The 18,872-nt window shown below is 38.8% G+C and overlaps 1 protein-coding gene across 5 annotated transcripts; it reads left to right on the top strand.

The window, feature by feature from the left end:
- Positions 1 to 3,035: 3,035 nt before the first annotated feature.
- On the top strand, positions 3,036 to 18,383 carry CAPN10 (calpain 10). 5 transcript variants are annotated; one of them, XM_069792526.1, is made up of 15 exons: positions 3,050 to 3,159; positions 3,449 to 3,528; positions 3,612 to 3,819; positions 5,167 to 5,298; positions 5,537 to 5,733; positions 7,059 to 7,276; positions 7,840 to 7,981; positions 9,634 to 9,800; positions 10,361 to 10,644; positions 11,136 to 11,338; positions 13,457 to 13,509; positions 13,627 to 13,712; positions 14,796 to 14,995; positions 15,607 to 15,652; positions 17,476 to 18,383. In XM_069792526.1, exons 3-15 carry the CDS (start codon positions 3,676 to 3,678, stop codon positions 17,503 to 17,505), a joined length of 1,902 nt encoding a protein of 633 aa, XP_069648627.1. In that variant the 5' UTR covers positions 3,050 to 3,159; positions 3,449 to 3,528; positions 3,612 to 3,675; the 3' UTR covers positions 17,506 to 18,383. The 5 variants fall into 5 exon arrangements, with proteins under 5 accessions (XP_069648625.1, XP_069648627.1, XP_069648628.1 ...); XM_069792522.1 differs by having other exon boundaries at positions 3,051 to 3,159; positions 13,457 to 13,712; XM_069792523.1 differs by having other exon boundaries at positions 3,059 to 3,159; positions 3,452 to 3,528; positions 13,457 to 13,712.
- The last annotated feature ends 489 nt before the right edge of the window (positions 18,384 to 18,872 follow it).

The following is an 18,872-nucleotide window of genomic DNA, read 5'->3' as shown; positions in this document are numbered from 1 at the left end:
TCTTTTATAGTTAAAGGAGTGTAGAGAAAAGCTATTCCATACTCCAGAGGTGGCTTTTCGCTCTATACGGAGGGAGACTAGCTGGTTGCATTAAATGATTGAGCCTGTGTGAACACTTCCCCTCACTCCTCTATGTGCATGCACCTTCTGCACTGGAAAACTCAAGTCTTACACTTCTGATTTCTTGTCAAGAGAATTAGGATTGTGCTGAACATAGCGTGCTCTGTGCCCCACAAGAAAGAGATGTGTTCTAATATACTAGAGACAAGTCTCTAAAATTTAAGAAATGGCATTAATGGGTTTTGCAGAGCATTGGACCCTTTTCCAAAAGCATACTTGCTGAGATGCAGGGTCTTAAGGAAGAGTGGGAGGTTGTAAGAAAGGGTGGGGGATGGGATATTCTGCATGCTCCTGTGATTTAGTGGAAAGGGTCACAGGGATTAAGTCATAGTAAACTGGTTGACGTTCCAGGTGTATGACCCTAGGTGAATGACCAAGGGAAGCATCAGCTTTTTGCATTGTTTTAATTTTGGTGTCTTGTACCACCTTGTTCTTGTGTGCTGTGGTAGACGGCATGGAAGTTTGGAGCTGTGCTCTACCTCTGGGCATGCCTGAGGTAATGAGGGAGATCTTTGCCTACCAGTGGGAGTCTTCCTCAGACCAAGCCACTCCATCTTTCTGGAAGAAGACTGAGTCTGTCTTCCCAGTAGCTGAAGAGCACAGCTGTACCAGGCTGCTTCTGGCTGGCTGAGGAAAACCATCAGAGACTCCTTCCATACCATGCTCTTCTGACCATAAATCCCAAATATCCCCTCCAAAATCTCCCTTAAGCAAAATGACGTTCTGTGCTGTTCCTCTGACACAGCTCTGACCACTGTCAGCCTAGTGGTATTGCAGGGACTAAGCCTGTGCCCTTCTTAAGCCTGGTGTCAGGATCCACAGAATTGGAAGAGCTCCCCTGTGGAATTTGAACAACTTAGGTGTGTCTGAGTTTGCAGAAACAAACACATGTTGGGCCCAACCACCATTGCTCGTTCGCTTCTACTGGTCTCCCTGTCCTTGAACCATCTGGAGTTGGAGATGAAAGCAAGCATGACATTGATGAAACCCCCAAACTGGAAAACAATCACAAAAATATCAAATGCTACTCTGTCAAAGGATAGTGTTTGTTCACGTGGAAATGAGCTGGCTATTTAACTGGATGCAAATCCCTTTTAACTGTTTACATTTCCATAGCAACTGGACTCAGCCTCTCAGTGTCTGCTTTCCTCTTTTATGAGGAAATACGAAGCACCTATGTAAAGTGCACTGAGAAACAGATTGACAAAAAGGCAAGTGTCATTTTGTCTTAAAATGTTCAAGACTTACTGTCTAAATAGACCTGTGTTTCTGTCTTCAGGAATAGTTTAATCCAGTAGGATTGCCAAGAGGTAGCAGAGAAAATTTTCTGCTGCTTTTGTTCCAAAGAGTTTGGGGTTAATAGGAAAAAAACATTGCCAGCTGCATAATGGATGAATTTGCCCATTTCCAACTTTGCAGTGGGGCAAGGAAAGCATGTCAAATATCTTAGAGACCAAGGTAATGTCCATCTCTTTCCTTCTTCTAATAGCATCATAAATAAATACTGTTAGGTGTTTAACTAGTTCACTGTTCCAGGTCGGATCTACTATATTTAGAGTTAGAGCTCAACATTCATCCTGCTTTCTAGAGTCTGTCCTTTAATGGAATTTATGCAGTTGTGGTCTGTGATGGCTGTTTCCTAAAGAAAGCAGCAAGGGTGAAATCACACAGATGAGAGCCTCACTGTTCCTGAGACAGAGGCCTTTTTTTTTTCCCTTTCCCTCCCCCAACAGACCTCTCCTGTGTCAGCTTGCTTGCAGCCCGTGCAGCTGCAGCTCTCTTGCATGAGCCGTAGACAAGAGGGCTCCTTATTCTTATTGACGGCAATGTTTCCTTTGCTCCTGAAAGGGTCAAAACTCGAACATGAAAAGTCTTGTTTGTTGATTAAATTTGCTGTATGTGGGGGAGAAGCCTTATGTCCATACAACAGGGATAAGCAAGGGGCAAAGAATGTGTTTCTGGATTGGTCAGTGGTTGGACAGATACTGCAGTTACCTGTGGGGTTTGTGAGGAGGATTTCTACATTCATTTCTGATAGAAACGAATTAGACCAATGTTTTCTGTGGATCTCTCTCGTTAAGACAACCTCTCTACCCAAGGACCAGGTGACATAACCCTTACACTCAAACCCATCCTTATAGGTGAGTGTGAAGAACAGCTTTTTTGGTAAACGTTGTGGCCTTTCACACTGGCTCAGCAACCTGCTTGCTTGACCACACTTGAACTTCTTTAGAAACATTAACATAAAAGGCTGAAATACAAAAAAGAAAGCAGTCTGCTTCAGCATGCCTTGACCTGTCCCCAAACCCTTGGAGCTAGCAGTGGTTTGCTGAAGGATGGCGCCTGCAAGTGGCATTCTCTTTCTGCATTTCTTTCCTTTGTCATTGTTCTTTCAGCAAGTCAGTATTTTTCAGTGTATTTTTTCTGTATCACTAGGCAGAAGTAGCTATCAAAGTACAAGGAGCTGCATACTTCCTTTGTCAGTTCTGCCCTTGGACAATTACTTAGTGATAAGCTATCTGAAAATGTAATCTTTGCCATTATCTCGAGAAACCGCTTTGTGAGGGTCACCAATTTCTGCGACAGTTTCTCTGTCATAACCTTTATGAAACTGTAGTTCGGTTTCGTTTTTCCTCAGCCTCTTAGAGCTGTTCAGGTGACCGTTGCGCTTTCCTCCTCCAGCTCTGCTGAGGAGAAATTTCCAGTTTCTTCCAGGTATTCCTCAGCACGGAATACCGCCTGGGCTCGCGAATCCCGGAGTGCCCGGGGACTCTCGACTCCCCTCACCGAGAGGCCGAAGGCGGCCGCGGAGCTGAGCCCGCCCGCCGCGGGGCACGCTGGGACCCGTCCCTTCCCTGCTCCGAGGGCGGCGGCCGATTGGTGGTGCATGCACCACGTGCCCGCCTGCCGCTTCTTCATTGGTCGGCGGCCCAATCCGTTACCTCTGGGCTGGACAAGAGGCTGAGGGAGGGGTGGGAGAGTGTCCGGCGTTGCCGCGGTAACGGCCGCCCCGGGCATGGCGGCGGGGCGTGCCCCCCGGTGAGGAGATGGCGGGGGTGGGCTCTGTGGTGGCCGGGGGTGGCCTGGACGTGTGCGGAGGTGGCCTGGTTGAGGCCCGCTGGGGCGAAGGGTGTCTGCGTCAGGGGGGCTGGTGGGTAGGAGGAGGGCGTGGGCGTGTGTGGAGGGACCCTTGTCGGGGCTGGTTGTGAGGAAAGGGGTGTTGGTGGAGGGGGTCTTGTGGGGAAGAGTGTGCGTAGAGGGGCGGAGAAGGGGTCTAAGTGGGCTTCTGGGCGTAGGTCTTCTCTGAGACCCCCCTTCTCTTTTTCAGCAGAGCGGGGAACCTCTAGGGTGGTATCAGGTGCTGAAAGAAGCCAGCAATGGCGTGGTTCAGGGTGCTTCGCGGAAAGAGTGAGAGGCTTTCTGTTTCTAAATAAATCTGTCCTGCTTATTTGTTTGTTGCAATTCCCGAGTAATGCTCGCTTATATTTTAGGTTGGTGCTTGGCAGTCTAAAGTCCTGGAAATAGCCAGCAAAGCTACTTAGGATTGTGTTGAAAATGCTGGGAGAGAAAAAACAATTAATCCTGAAAAGAGACCTTTACACAGACCCCACGTTTCCAGCTAGTGATACCTCTATATTTTTTGATTATTGTACCCCGCTCGCCCAATTCAGAGGCGAGATATCTTGGTTGAGACCTAAGGTGAGTTTTAAGGTATAAAAGTCTGTGATTTTAGCAGAACTGGACTTTAAGATAGTAAATGGTAGTTAGCATTGAATGATTGCTTCTAGGTGTTCTTATTGTTTAGAAATATAGAAGTGATAAAACCAAGGTATGTCAGTGTTAACAATATATGAGTTACAGTTTTTAAGTCTGGGTGTTTGTTTGATTTAAATCCTGTTGTAGAACTTTTGGATTTCCTGGCACTAGTGAAAATGCAGGTATTTTATTATAACTATGTTTCATTATGCAAGTAATGTGCATACCAAGTTAAAAAACAGCATTATGTCATTCCCAGATTTTTTGATATATTGCATAACTGTCTTGAAAACAAATAACTGGATTTTAGAGTTTTTCAGAAGGATATTGCTTTTTTTGGTGATAGTTGATTTATTTGATAACAAGAAAGAAAACTTTTTTGAAGTTATAACTTGTCATGTGATTTGTGTTGCTTTTAAACTTACAGCTGGGTTTCAGAGCAAGCCATATGAGAGCTAAAAAATTTAGAACGCATTTCTGCAGTACATTCATTTAATGTGAAGTATTTATGATACTGCCTTTGTGTGTGTGTATGTGGGAAGGCTATAAAAATGTAATGGAGAAAAAAAGTATGTTGTCTTTAGTGGTAATTTTTTTCTCCCCTGCATCTGTGGATGGCTGTAGAACAGTGATAGAGCTGTTGGTTATCAGACAGAATTGGCAAACAAATGACTGCATGAAGCCCAGTGTACAACTTCCTGCTTTCGTACCTTACACCTTGATTACTGCTGAGGGCTGATCAGTTAACTTCTATCTCTTGCAGTGTTTACAAGTGAGAGAAGAACCATTTTAAAAACTCACTTTCAGATCCCATTAAGTGTTCAGGACTTTGCATTTGAAATTATCTCTTTTGCTACCAAGTAATCTATTTTTATTTGCCCTAGGAAAGGTTTTTCTCTTATGCTAATTTGGAGACTTTGTGACTTGGAATGTGCAGTTCAATGTGAATGGCATCAGTTCTATTACAGTTGATTGTATGTCTAGCAAGGGGCTGATGAATTACGTTGTCTTTCACTTATTGGTGCCTCTGCTAAGGTTGCACCTGTTGGTGATATTTGTGTACTAAAATTAATGTGGGAACTAGACTTACCTCACAAAGTACCTGTAAAATAGCCATGAGGCAGTAATTTGTTATTGCTTGCTTAGGCTGTGTCTGAAAAAGACATTTTCGAGAAGTAAAAATTCCCTTATTTTGTTAGAGGTCTCTGGAGCCCTCCCATTCCCTGACACACAGACTTCCTTAGAATGTCATGCAGGATTTGGCTTTAACTCCCCTCCTTTTAATTTTAGGACATTTGTTCTACTCCTCGGTTATTTTCAAACAATCTGCAAGATGTGCAAGTGAAACAAGGAATTTTGGGAGACTGTTGGTTCCTGTGTGCCTGTGTAGCTTTGCAGAAGAGTAAATACCTACTGAATAAGGTATAGAGAAGTTTCATGGTTCAGAGGTTTTCTTCACCTCATTTACATTTGTATATTGTTCTTGAATCCAAAGCCTCCATATGAGTATTAGTTTTGATATGCTTAGTTTTCTGGTTTTGTTGTGATCTTTTTTTTTTCTGTGATTATTACAAACGGTCGATATTCAGCATATTTTAAACTGGTTTTGTTTATTAAAAAAATTTGATTATTTGTCTTGATTCTGGCTTTTGCTATTTAGGTGATCCCTCCAGGTCAGCCCAGCTGGACAGATGAGTCGTATCAAGGCTGTTTCACTTGTCGAGTCTGGCAGTTTGGACACTGGGTGGAAGTGACGATTGACGATCGTTTGCCTTGCCTTGGTGGTAAACTCTGCTTTTCCCAGTGTCAGACAGAGGATTTGTTTTGGCTTCCACTATTGGAAAAAGCTTATGCAAAGTATGTGAACATTGTTGTTGAGGGAAGTAAAGGGAGGTACAATACTTTTATACCTCCTGCTTACTTATTTTATCTGACTGCTTTGGGCATAGATCTGTGTATTATTCAATATAAAGTACAATGGCTGCTAGCATTCCCATACTAGGTTGTGCAGAAGTTGCTCTTTAAACTGTAGATCTGTAAGGTGTGTTTCTAGTTGCATATGAGGTAAGATAGTCTTAGGGAGAGAATTATGATGAAAAGTAAGAGCTGCAGTGAATTATCAGGATTCAAATGATGTTCATTAAATCATTCTCCATTGGTCATCTAATTTATTAAAGGGAAATATTATACTAGTGCAGCATTTGAGGGCAGCTGAGGGCTCAATGAAGAGCAGAAAGCACGCAAATATTTTCATGGAAAGCAACAACATTATGTAAGTTTATGCTAGTTGAGGGTCTGGTTGTATGAGTTTCACTGCTCTTTTACTTAATTTGATGATTTATTATTTTGAGAAGAAAAAACTATATTGTTAATGTGTTTGAAAATGCAGCTGTTTTATGTTTTATGACACATCCATCAAAATGCTGTCCAGATGGACAAAACAATTTGGAGACAAAATACATTGGTAAGATAGACATCAAATGTCCAGAAGCACTTGGGCGAAAGATTGTGTGGTTGCCAGCAGAGGGCAGAAAAAGACTTCAAATATGAAGTAGTTTATTCAACTATAGATACATTGAGCAGAAGTTTTGAAGCAGCAATGACATGTTAAAGCTTCTCTGTAGGTCTGAAAGGTAATACTCTTTGTTTTCTGTAGAGATCTTATTGTTTTATCTTGCCTTATCATTCTATTATAGTCTTGATTTCTTTTGCTATGTTTTACATCCACTGCAGCAGGTAGGGTAGTCTCTGGATTTACTTAAATTGTTGAAGGAAGTGCTACTCTGGTTAGTTGTGCAGAGTGAACAAAGAATAATTGAAGAAGAGGAAGAAATGTTATTTATACAGAATGCAGTTAGTATATCACAAAAGATGATGTAGTGCATGGATAATGTACAAATGACTAGTACTAGACTAGAGCGGTTTCTATATAGGATGGAATGAATTGTACTAAACTTCCCATCAAAAGCGGAATGTCCGATGGCTTACATGTTCTTTAGATGTTGTATTCTGTATAAATAAAATAGTATGTCCTTTCTTTTGCCTACTTGGGGATATGAGGTAGGGTACAGCTATGATCATGATATAGGGCAGGGTTGAAAGTACATAAGAACCATGTCTCTTTAGTTCTGCTGTTTGTAGAAACTTCTCCCCCCCCCGCCCCCCCCCTTTTTTTTCCTTAGAGTGCATGGATCTTATGAACAGTTATGGGCAGGTCAGGTGGCAGATGCTTTGGTTGATCTGACTGGAGGAATTGCTGAAAGATGGACCCTGAAAGGCCCTGAAAGAAACATGGAGAAAGAGAAGACTGGCATGGTTTTGGAGAAAGCAGTGTTTAGAAGATTAATGAATCTGAAGGAACAGTGTGTAATAAGCTGCTCAGTCCTTAGTTCCAGACAAGGTAACAGTAAAGTTCTAGAGATTTTAAAAGTACATGTCTGTTTAACATGGTTCAGAGCACAAGGCAGCCAGAAAATGCATAGTGCTGATTCTAGAACCATACGAATTTCATGGTGCAATTTTGTATAACCTTGGATAAATAAAGATTTAAAGATGTTATTGAGTTCAGGATGGAGGGTGCTTTTGAGGTGTGCTTTTTACATTAGATGCTAATATGGTCAGTTCTCAAAAACAAACACAAACAACCCACCCCTTGAAAAAGCAGCTAAAAAACATTAAAAACTCCAGTGAATTTCAGCACTGAGAATTTGTAGATGTTTGAGATCGAAGAGTGAGTTAATAAGCTTTAAAATTTTAATTTATTTTATTTCTTTATAGTCACAACTAAAATGAACTGTTTGGGGTTTTTAATGCTGTTTTTGTAGTGACTTGAAAAATAAATTCCTTTTATCTCAAAATTGCCTTCTTTCACAGGATAGTTTCATGTCATTCGTTGCAAAATGTGGAGCAGGTTCTTTTGTTTACTTTCAAATGCTTTTTTTTTTTTTTTTCCCCCCTATTCAGGTGCAAGTGAACTAGGAGAATTTCATGCCTTTATTGTAATAGACATGTTGAATCTGTCTGAAGTGTCAGGCAAGGAAATCTTCCTACTGCGAATAAGAAATCCTTGGGGGAGGCGGTGCTGGAGAGGTCCCTGGTGTGAGGGGTGAGTAGGTTTATTTTCATTTGGACAATCATTTGTGAAAGTTTTAAAGCACGGAGCGTATCTATGTATTGCCTAGGCAAATACTGCTAATAGGCTATAGCAGAGGAGCGAGTCTTCAGTTGATATGCAATCCTTTAGAGAGTTCAGTAGTTCACGCAGCTCATTGGTTCTAAGGCTAGTCATTCTGATTTATTAGTTCTGGTAATTAAATTTTTTTAATAACTTTTTTTTGTTTATCAAAGCATCATATCTTTTTGTAGAGATAAACTTAAGATGTTCATTTATTTTCTGTCTCTTGATTTCTGTGGTGCTTTTTTGTTGTTCTGCAATTGATCTAAGTATCTTTGCTCATAAGATGTTTGTGACTTATAAGTAGTCACTCAGCTTTACTTGGCTCTTCTCATTTGATCTTGTCTCAGTTGCAGAAGACAAGCAAAGGAGTATGTATAAAACAAAATATAGCAGAAGGAAGGATGCTTGTGTTTCTTGCTTGTGTGCTCTCATTTCTGTAGATTAATATGAATAGGAGAAGCTGGAATCCAGTAGATAGGAAGAAGAGTAGATACAAAGTAGATAGGAAGAAGAGTAGATACAAAGTAGATAGGAAGAAGAGTAGATACAAAGTAGATAGGAAGAAGAGTAGATACAAAGTAGATAGGAAGAAGAGTAGATACAAAGTAGATAGGAAGAGATCTGTTTTAAAGGAAATGCAGAAATATGTTTAGCAGTTCATGTAGCAAAGTAACAAGAATGAAAGGGCAGACCCTGCTAGCTTATTTTGAAAATTGTTAGCATATTTAGACTGTACAAAAGAACATCCAATTCTTGACCAAAGGAGCAAGCTTTCAGCATTAAAATACCATAACAATATGATCATGTTAATAAACATTTTAGAGAAATAGGTTTTTTTCCCCCTCAGTTAAAAAGATGGCTTAATCACATTGAGACTTAAGTTGTTGTTTTTTGCTTTTGGCCGAGTTCTGGTTATACACTTGGTCTCTTGTAGTTTCTTTGCCAAACAGCAAGTTGCCGTGTAGTTGCAAGAGGATAGCGTTTCATTGGGTGGCCTTAGAGCCCTGTTTTATTCAAGTGCAGAACTGTTCTTTGTTGTTAGTGAAACAATCAAAAATGTTGAAGATACTATCTTTTAATGGGCCCTAAATAATGAGGTGTTTAAATTCTTGGTTTATTGTGACTTAGCCAGCAGATTCATGGGAATAACCAGCTCCTTCATACAGACAGTGGTTTTTGATGTTCACTGTACAGCATTAAAATTCTTTCAGAACAGTCACTGTGCAGCTTGTTTTACTTTTTCATCGCTATTTTTAACAACTCTTAAAATCTTTATTTTGCTCTCACAGTTTGGACTGTACTGTCTGTTGTAAGCAAAGTAGCTATTTCACCTAGAAGTATGCTGCTATATCCAATCTGGTGTTAGGTTGTTTCTAAGTTTTCTTTGCTATGTTGTGATTCGTACTTTCTATTATCCTCGCTTCCTAGCAACGTGTATACAGAAATATTCAATGCAAGTATTTGACAATAAAATGAAGAAACCTCCTCTTATTGTCATACTTCATGGGATATTTGATAGAACATTGTTATGGAACTTTATTGGGCAAAGAACTAAATGTTAACTTTTGTCTTATGTGCAGTGGTCAAGGATGGAGCCAGCTAGATCCAGTAGTTGCCTCAGAACTCCTCTCACAGATCCAAGAGGGAGAATTCTGGGTTGATGAAGAGGAATTTTTCAGGGAATTTGATGAGGTTACCATGGGCTTTCCAGTCAATGAGGAAGGACAACTTCAGAGCCTCTATACAGGTGTGGTATGAGAAAATATCTCTCTCATAGAAATAATGTTATGTCAATGGGAAAGACTGATTTGAAATGCAAATGGATGCAACTGGACCATGATTTCTCTTTCTCAGTCTTTCCCTCTCCTTTAGATCCATAGGCCTTTTTTATCTCTGCTGGGAAGAATAGAGGGACAAGAGGAAACTAAAGCTATTTAGAGGACTCTGATATTTCTCTAAGATCTAGTTACTTGCTAGTTTGTTGAGACTTTAGTGTTCTCCATCTAGAAGGCTGCTGTTCTGGACAGCCTTGTGATTTATTTTTTTCTTTTTTTATGGGAGATAAACTTCAGATTTCTAGAAGCAGTTTCTTGTTGTAAAAATCATGTCATCAATCTGCCATTAACAGTTGTGATATTCATTCTCATGCCTCTCAAAATGTTGGTCGTGAACATCTGCTTGGAGAAAGTGTCAGGGCTATGACAGCATGTTTTGTTGGGCTGGGGGATTTCTGCCATATATCTGTTGTATAAAATTAAGTAGCCTCTGGTGTCTGAAATCCGCACCATGTTTTTCTTATTTTGTTAGAGAAAGTGCTGTATCACTCGCAGAATCTTTTTGGATCCTGGGTGAGAGGCCGGTCTGCAGGTGGCTGCCGTAACAACAGCAGCTTCCCTACTAACCCTAAGTTCTGGCTGAGAGTCTGTGAAAAGAGTGAGGTGTGCATTGCTCTGCTGCAGAAACATAGGAAATACAGTCCTGACTGGGCTGGAAGAATTAAAAATCTGACTCGCTTAGCAGAGGAAAATCTATCTTTGACTGAAGGCACACAGGGGAAGAATTACCAGGCTGTGGGATTGCACGTCTGGAAGGTAATACAGGAGTGACGTTTTTCTTTTTCCAAATTGAAGTTTTAAAGCATTACTGAAACATCTGAGTAAAATCATTCACTTCCTATGGCAGTGATATGATTCAGGTGTTCACACATTTTACATCTCTGATTTATGTTAGGATGATCCTGTTTATATCACAATGCAGTTACTGTCTGTACAAGCTATTAGTGGACTAGTACTTATCATTGAGTGCCAAGTAGCAGAACTTTTGGGACTGTTCCAAACTAGCACATGACATTTCAGGCTGATTATTGGAAGACTATTCCTAAATTTACTCCTCTTGAATATTAACACTTCCTACTCCTCTTTGATGTTCAGCTTATCTGCTAATGTTCTCCTCCTTAATTGTTTCCTTTTGTAAATGTATGCATGTTTAAAAATGTTTTAAAAAAATATTTTATCATTTTTAGTTTTATTAAAAACTCCTCATTTTTCCTAAAACACCACACATCATTATGCATCTATTCTAGGTGGAGAAGAAACGATTTAACCTTCCAAAGACCCTCTCTGCTCCTCCAGTTGTAGGTACCATCTGCCATTCCTATGATAGAGAAGTGCATGTGTGCTGTGACCTTTCGCCTGGGTTTTATCTTGTTGTTCCCAGCACTTTTCTGAAAGATGCAGTAGGGAATTTCTTGCTTCGTGTATTTTCAACGGGAAGGATCTCTCTCAGGTAGGTTTAAAACAAAACAGAAAATTTCTTATAGTTGTTGACATAAACAAATATATGAAGTATAGCACTAAGTGTAAATCTTCAAAATGTTTTTTGAAAGGTTGTGCAGAGTACCAAGTAACAGCATTGTTTGTCTTTGAATTCATGTAAGTAGTGTTATATCTTCTTGGTTTTTGCATGAAGCTGCTACCATCTCTTGTTAAAATATCAGTCAGAAGTAGTCAGATGAGTAGCATCTTGCCTCTAAACTGCAGCCTAGTGTTTTGAGACAGTGCGTATTTTGTAAAAGAACTGAATAGGTTTCTGCAGAACATGTTTCTCAATATGTGGAAGTTCTTAATGTATGGAAAAATGAAGATGTGCCACAGAAGTTAAAAGTAGCTGTTATTGCAGTGAGCAACAGAAAAGGAGAGCAGTATATTATTATGTATGCTGGAAAACACATACTAACAGATTGCCTGATATATAACCTTGTTATTAGTGACCACTACAGCTTCAAATGCAAATGGAGTGTCAGCAGTGGACTCAGATGGCATAATACTCACAGCTCATCTTTTCCGGGCAGGTGTGGAAAATAGCACTGACATTTATGCTGTTATCTTTAGCTGAACAAAGAATTGGTTTTTGAATTAAAGCATTCGACGCTGGCAATACAGCTGAACTTCTTATTTGTGAAGGTCTCAAGCGGTTTACCACCATTATGATAAAAATCTTTGGAAGATCACTGCATATTGTGTTCTAGCTGATTTTTCCTCATAGCTTGTGACACAAAGTAGACTTTTATAATGGAATTGGAATAATCTTTTCTTTCTGTATAAAAATGCTTGCTTATCCAACAGGAAATACCAGCAATGTCAGTCCAGTAGCTTCTGGTGACTTTTTAAACTTTTTTAACTGTAGCTGATTACATAGCTATCTCAGCACTTAAAAGTCAATTAGTCATGAGCAATTCTGTGTTGGTGACCATAGCCTTGAAATAAATACTTAAGAAGATAGGATGATGAGTAGTTGTGTGGAGTCAGCAAAGTTGTTTCTTCTTGCAATAAACCTGAGAAAATCTGAGGTTGTCTAACAGCTTGCACCAGGTAAGCTGTATGCAGAGGCAAAACATAATGTTTAACAGCTGTTCAATTTTTTTTTTAATATACTCTGGTAGTATATTATCAACTCATATTTCCTTGGAAAGAAGTTGGCAAATCACACTACAAAGCCAGAACATGCATTAATCATTTACTCAACAGAATTTGGAAGAAGGTGACATCAAGTTTTAGATTGAAGGTCTGCAAAACTATGAGGCTAATTTTGCTGGGTGGGTGCAAATTGTGTACTTCTTATTGGCAATATATTTGGTTTCTGGCCATATTTTATCTGTAGAACATATTGCACTTTCAGCGATGGGATAAAATTTGTAGTATTACTGTTAAGAACACTTCCTCAGACTGAAACAGAGGTGCCAGCCTGGATGTGTGTCTAGAATGGGCAATTGCAGAATATTGTAACAGCTGTTACGTGTTCTCAGCTGGAAAACTGGAAATAAGAACAGATGATAGTTTCAAGTTATGCTGAAATATGGTTTCAAATGTTGCACAACTGATAATGATACTAAATTGTTCATATGGCTGTGAAAAGCAGTGCTGGGCTAGGATCAAAATAGGGTTAACATTACTGTGATGAAGTCAGCAGATAAAATGGTAGTTTCCTCTGATTAAAGACATAGTGAATATAAAAAAAGAATGCAGTGTATGCTTTGAACTTACTGAGGTGCTCTTGTGTACTCCAGAAGACGCTGTCAGCTGTATTGTTTTCAAACAGGACAAATAGCAGAAGGGTATTGAGGAAAAAATATTTAAGCTGCATTACTTCATGAATGTACAAAAATCTTAACGTGGTTTTAGTGCATGGTTTGTATATGCTATGTTGTTCTTGTGGAGTTCTGTAAATTATCTAAGGATTTAAGAGTTGTACAGTTCTCTCCTTCTCTGTGCTGAAAGTTTGGAGGAATTCTATTCATGTAAGTTTATGTAATAGTAGTTCAATTTTGTGCGCTGGTGTTCTAGATTTTGTGAAATCATACAGGTTTTATACATTTTAGTTTCTTTTCTCTCTTACGTTTGATAGTGAGCTAAAGCCACCACCCACAGATGCTGCCCTCTGTGAAGAACTCCCAGCAGGTGAATGGGAGACAGTGCAGCTGCATGGATGCTGGAAAAATGGGCAAAGTGCTGGAGGTAGCAGGAACTTCCCCTCCTTCCATATCAATCCCTGCTTTCCCCTCTCCATTCCTGCAGGACCAGGAAAAAGCAGTGTGAAAGTTACCCTCCGTCAGCACTGCCAAGATAGCAAGTGTCGTCCAATAGGTTTCCATATTTTCCAGGTAAGACTTTGGTCAGTTTGATTGCTCATTTGCTAAGTGTGAAGGTAAAAGCCTGTCAGTTAGTTCAGTGCTCCTTGCACTTGGCAAGGGACATGCTGCTTCTAGGACAAACAGAGGCTGGTCCTGTGAAGTAATGCTTGTGAAAGATATGGAGTAACTGCGCACTAGGTAGAATAGTAACCAGATAATTGGTTCCACTGAATCCTCCCAATGCTCTAAATTACTTTTAGAAATTATGAACTCTTTTGAGGATTTGCAAAGAATTCTCAGTGTCTTAGTGATTGAGGACCAGAGTTTTTGGTAATTGATCATGAAAACTTACTTTATCTCTGCTAATTTTTTACTTGTCCATTGGCAAGAGGTGTTGGGTCTGCAGACAAGATTAGAATTCAAAAGGACTGACATGTTGAACAGACAATCTGAAACAAAACAAGATATGATTTGGTATGGACAAATACAGGTTCTACATGTATCTGCCAGTGATGAACTGCATAAATGTAGGATGGGAAGCTTCTGGTTAGGTGGCTACTTTGCAGGCAAAGCTAACTTTATTTTTAGAAAATGTGCTTCAGAAGAGGTGTTGCTTGAATGGAGAGTCTGGAGTTGAGTATTAGGAATGATCATGTAGCTTCAAATATACACTATGTGAAGAAAGATTGAAAGAATGGCATTTTTTCATGCTTATAGGAGACTGAGAAGTCTAATATGAATTTTTAATACAGGAAAGGCCACTAAAAAGAGGAAGGATATAGTCTGTTCACCACATTTGTGAGATGAAAAACAAGGGCATTAGGCTGCAGTGAGGAAGAGTGAGGTTAGACAATAGAAAAAGCTTTTGAGCTATGTGGGTAGTGGGTTGTATGAACTGTCTACAAACATGGTAGGAATAACTTATCTGTACGTGATACTGCCATGTGGGTTTTCTGGAAGCCTTCCCATCCCTCTCGTACAGTTCTGTCCAGAACAGTGAGTATTTGGAGTGGAACAGATATGGAAAATACCTTACTATGGTATACCAGGAATTTAACGTTGTGAGGCCTGAAATGTATGAAAAGGTAGGCATGTTTTCATTCTTTCTTGCAGGTGCCTAACAGCAGCTGGAAACCACATACTTCCTCTTTTCTACACTTGGAGCCACTGGTTAGCTGTGTACCTCATTGCTATTCACAGGAAGTAAGCCAACTTTGCAGACTTCCTGCAGGAAGTTATGTAATTATACCTTCTACTTACTTGCCCAATACAGAAGGCAGTTTTACAGTGGTCATAGCAACCAAAATAGACAGGTAAAAATATGTTGCCTTCTATTTGCATGTCTAGTATTTTTAGTGCATGCATTACAGGATGTTTGGAAATGATAACTGTAATGACATGTTCTCACTTTTGATAGAAAATAATCTTTTTTTTTTTTTTTAAAGTCTTTGTATTGCTGTTACATTTGCAAGCACTGGTTACAGGTTTGACTACGTTGGAAGAATGAGAAAAAAAAAAAAGAGTATGCGTAATCTTGCATCAGTTACTGATTAACAGATGCCTAGTGCTGGAGAAGATGGCACTACAGCAACTGAGTATCAGCTATGTCCTGATGCTAGGATTTATGCTGAAATTTTACTAAGCTTTTTATTAAAACAGGGTTGTTTTTTGAGAAGCTGCAATCTATTGCAAGCCTTATTGCAGGTAGTTCCACCTGATGAGAATAATAACAGGTCTGAATCAGAATTTGTAGATTCCATAAGATTGCATTAAGAGTCCATAAAATTGCATCAAGTTTCCATAAGGATGTGGAACAAAGCCTAGCATAACAGTCTTCTCCTTTTGAAGTGGGATAAATGATTGATGTTTACAAGATCCCTGCAATGCTTTGTGCAGAAATAAATGTGGTTTTGGTTTTCAACAGGAAGCGCATTCACAGCCGGGAGACACTTGGACAAGTATTGCAAGAAGTGAGTGATACATTTTTAATTTCTGTTGTCCTAAAGGTGTTGCAGAGGCATCATTGAGGCTTATGTATTAACTAATATTGAGAGTCATGTACTAGTGGACTGGACTTTGAATGTTCTCATTTACTTGCTGCAAACTGATGATCAGCAAAGCAGTTAATCTTTGGTTTTTTGTTTCTCAGCCAGAAAAGTAGCATTTGTTAGCAGCTAACAAAATTTTGTCTTTTCATACCGCTCAGATGTATGGAAGTATGACTATTTTAAAGTCATTATTTACTCCCTCAAGTCATTCCCCAGTACTTGCCTCTGCTGTAACATCTGAGAGAAATTGGACTATTAGTGATGAGTAGGTGGTTGAACTTGACTTTTACATTTGCTTTCAAGAGCGTAAACACTCTTTATGCAGTTGGATGTAATTTGATATATTCATTCTTGGTGTCACTATAGATCTGCTAGCTTTATGTATCGTGTCCTTCCTCCATCTGATAGGATTTGATATTAATTTGGGATCCTACATATAGCAATTTTGAAATTCTAGTGGTGTTATAATGTTGTAAAGACTTAAGAAAACACAGCAAAAAGAGAAGAAAAGCAGACAGACAATCCAAAGATTAGCTTTCACTACTCTGGAGTTTCATTTTTTATTTTTTTCCTCACAGCCAGCCCATATAGCATCCTACCGTTACAATCCTTCTTGGTCCGTGAGCCATTCTGATCAAGTTAACGCTACCTATTTAATATTTTGGTATTGCGTTTTGCTTAATTAGATGTGCATGTAATATTGAAGGGTTGGATGTGAATGCTGACTACCTAATACTTAGGATCTTTTTACTGGGTGGAGAGGAGAACTTTGAATGCATTATTTTAACAAGTGTTTAAAGACACCTAATTTGGTTGGTGGATCAAAGCATGCCCTTGATAATACTCTGCTTATTAGGCAAGAGCAAGACCATCTAGATACTTGGCTCTTTCCCTTTCAGGTTTTAATAAAAACAAAACAAAAATCTTAGGAAAAGCTCTTCACCCAAGACTAGAACTGGTTTACTAATTTTCTTAATCTAGGTCATATTGACCAATGATTACATTTTGTCCTTAAAACCACATAAGCAGTACGGATTGTGTGTGCTTCACAAAAATGGGCGAAGACCTGTATGTACTTTCCTCATGGAGCTTTTCATTTTAATATTTAGGAGCTGAAGTATGTAACAAAATCCTTTTATTGCTCTTGTTTTGGAAACAAAACATTGCAAGGCCATTATTACAGAGGGAATATATTCAAAGATGCTTTTCTTATGATATTCCATGAAACTGGTTTGACTTGGGCAAAGAGTGCTCCCTCACATCAAGGGAACAAACAGTTTAGGTTCTTCAGGAATTGAAAACTTGAAGAATTTGGAAATGGCAGTTATAGTTTTCTTATCAGTGGAAAAAATTAATGTCTGAATCTAATCTTCAACAGCATAGACTTTTCTAAAGACTGGACTTTAAATCATTCAGTGCTTTCAGGGATTTAACCTCTGAAGGATCTAGGCAGTCTGCCTTATTGAGAAGTTGGGTTAGTGATTTCTAAGGGGTGCATCACAGCAGAGCTGAATGTCTGTATTTTTCTAAAAGTTTGTCTATGTGTGTTCTAATTACTGAAGTGATGGGATTTATGAGTTTTAGGTTTTTTTAAGGTGTTTCACAGGAAAAGCTTGCATTTTGTCCTTAATTTCTAAATCTTTCTTTTCTCTGATTTACTTTAATTCCTTATGAATTTCTTCTCTTTCTTGACAACGAAGTTAACTCATGAAATAGCTTTTTTTTCATTGTTCATTTTCTTTCAGATTTCGTTTACAACTGTGATGAAAAGGTAATCTAGAATTCTCACACTGTCATTTCGAGAAACATCGGAAAGCCGAGGAATGCCTCACCTCTTGCTGTTTTGAGTTTTAAATGGAATAAAAAGAAGATACACTTAGCCCAGCTGTTTTTCCACTGGTACCAACTGTCAGGCCTGTGACTTCTTTGTAAAAATACCTCCTTAATCATGTATGCTCTGAACATGTGTTCTTCCCATGTTTTTTAGAACCAGCATTGTACAGCAAATCATAAGGTACCTCAGTTCTTCAGAAATACAGGTGAAGAATATGTGCATGTTTTAACCCAAGCTACAGTTTCGGAAGAAAACCAGAAAACATATGTGCATAATGAAATAGTATTTTGGGGGGAGGAAAAAAAAAATCAAGCTTACAGAATAACTACAGGAGACCAAAGGGATAAATATAGAGGAAAGAAACTGGAGTCTTTTTTTCAGGTAGGACATACCTCAAGAACCATCAAAATACACTGGAGTAGAGAAAGTCCAAGCTTGTATTCTACACTGCCAGTCATGCTGCTGAGCACTTTATCATGGGCCCTTTATTGAACCATGCAAATGGTGGGTTGAAAAGAAAGATTTTTTTTTTTTTTTGGCGAGTATTTCTTTAATGAACACCACAAAGGAAAAAGATAAGACTTGAAAACTTTTATTTATGAACTATCATGTCAGACTGATTTTGTAAATCTGTAAGAATGTGTTTTATGCGAGATCTGCCCTCACTGTAAGAAATATGAAGTTTAAGAGATTTTTCTTAATTTATGTTTGAAAGTATTTCTTATTCAAGGAGGATTTTTTAGATGTTATATTTTCCTCAATAAAAATGGAGTAATGTTGAAAGTTTTACAATGTCTTTTATTAAAAAGCTGAAAACTGTCAATGAAGTCAAGTCTGCATTTGTTCTGCAGTAGCAAACTTTACAGCGTGTTATAGAGCCTTGGGGTTTTCACCAAATGGAAGGAAATAATTGGAAATATTTGAGAGGAGAATCAAGTCTTCCATTGGTTTTATGTCTGAGGACTGTGTAATATTCTACTTCTGCTTTTAACTACATCCTGCCACAATTTATGCTTGCTCCTGCTGAAATTTGAAAATTGAAAGTATCTAGGATGCTTGCAGCTGAATTTTAAGTGGTCAAAACTTTCCACATCTGTTGTGGAATGATGAGACAACAAAAGAAAACACCATGAGTAATAAATCTCTACTGTGCCTGCTTTAACAAATGTTGGCATCTTTGTTTATTTTCTTAATTTCCTTTCCCTTCAAACAGGAAATTATTCGATTATATAATAGTGTTTCTAAACAGAAGAAAGAAAGGTTCCTGAAAGCACCTGGATCCGAGAGTTGTGATAAAATAGGAATCAA

The sequence above is a fragment of the Haliaeetus albicilla genome, chromosome 9 (genome assembly GCF_947461875.1).
Source record: "Haliaeetus albicilla chromosome 9, bHalAlb1.1, whole genome shotgun sequence".
NCBI lineage: Eukaryota > Metazoa > Chordata > Aves > Accipitriformes > Accipitridae > Haliaeetus > Haliaeetus albicilla.
The sequence above is the reverse complement of the archived record's forward strand: the minus strand, read 5'-3'. Positions and strand labels throughout refer to the sequence as shown.

Coding starts and splice junctions, on each gene's coding strand:
- CAPN10 (XM_069792524.1), top strand. CDS start 3,676: ATGCTGGGAGAGAAAAAACAATTAATCCTGAAAAGAGACCTTTACACA. Junction 5,734..7,058: donor TTGGAAAAAGCTTATGCAAA/GTATGTGAACAT, acceptor TTTTTTCCTTAG/AGTGCATGGATCTTATGAAC. Junction 13,713..14,795: donor TAGGTTTCCATATTTTCCAG/GTAAGACTTTGG, acceptor TCTTTCTTGCAG/GTGCCTAACAGCAGCTGGAA.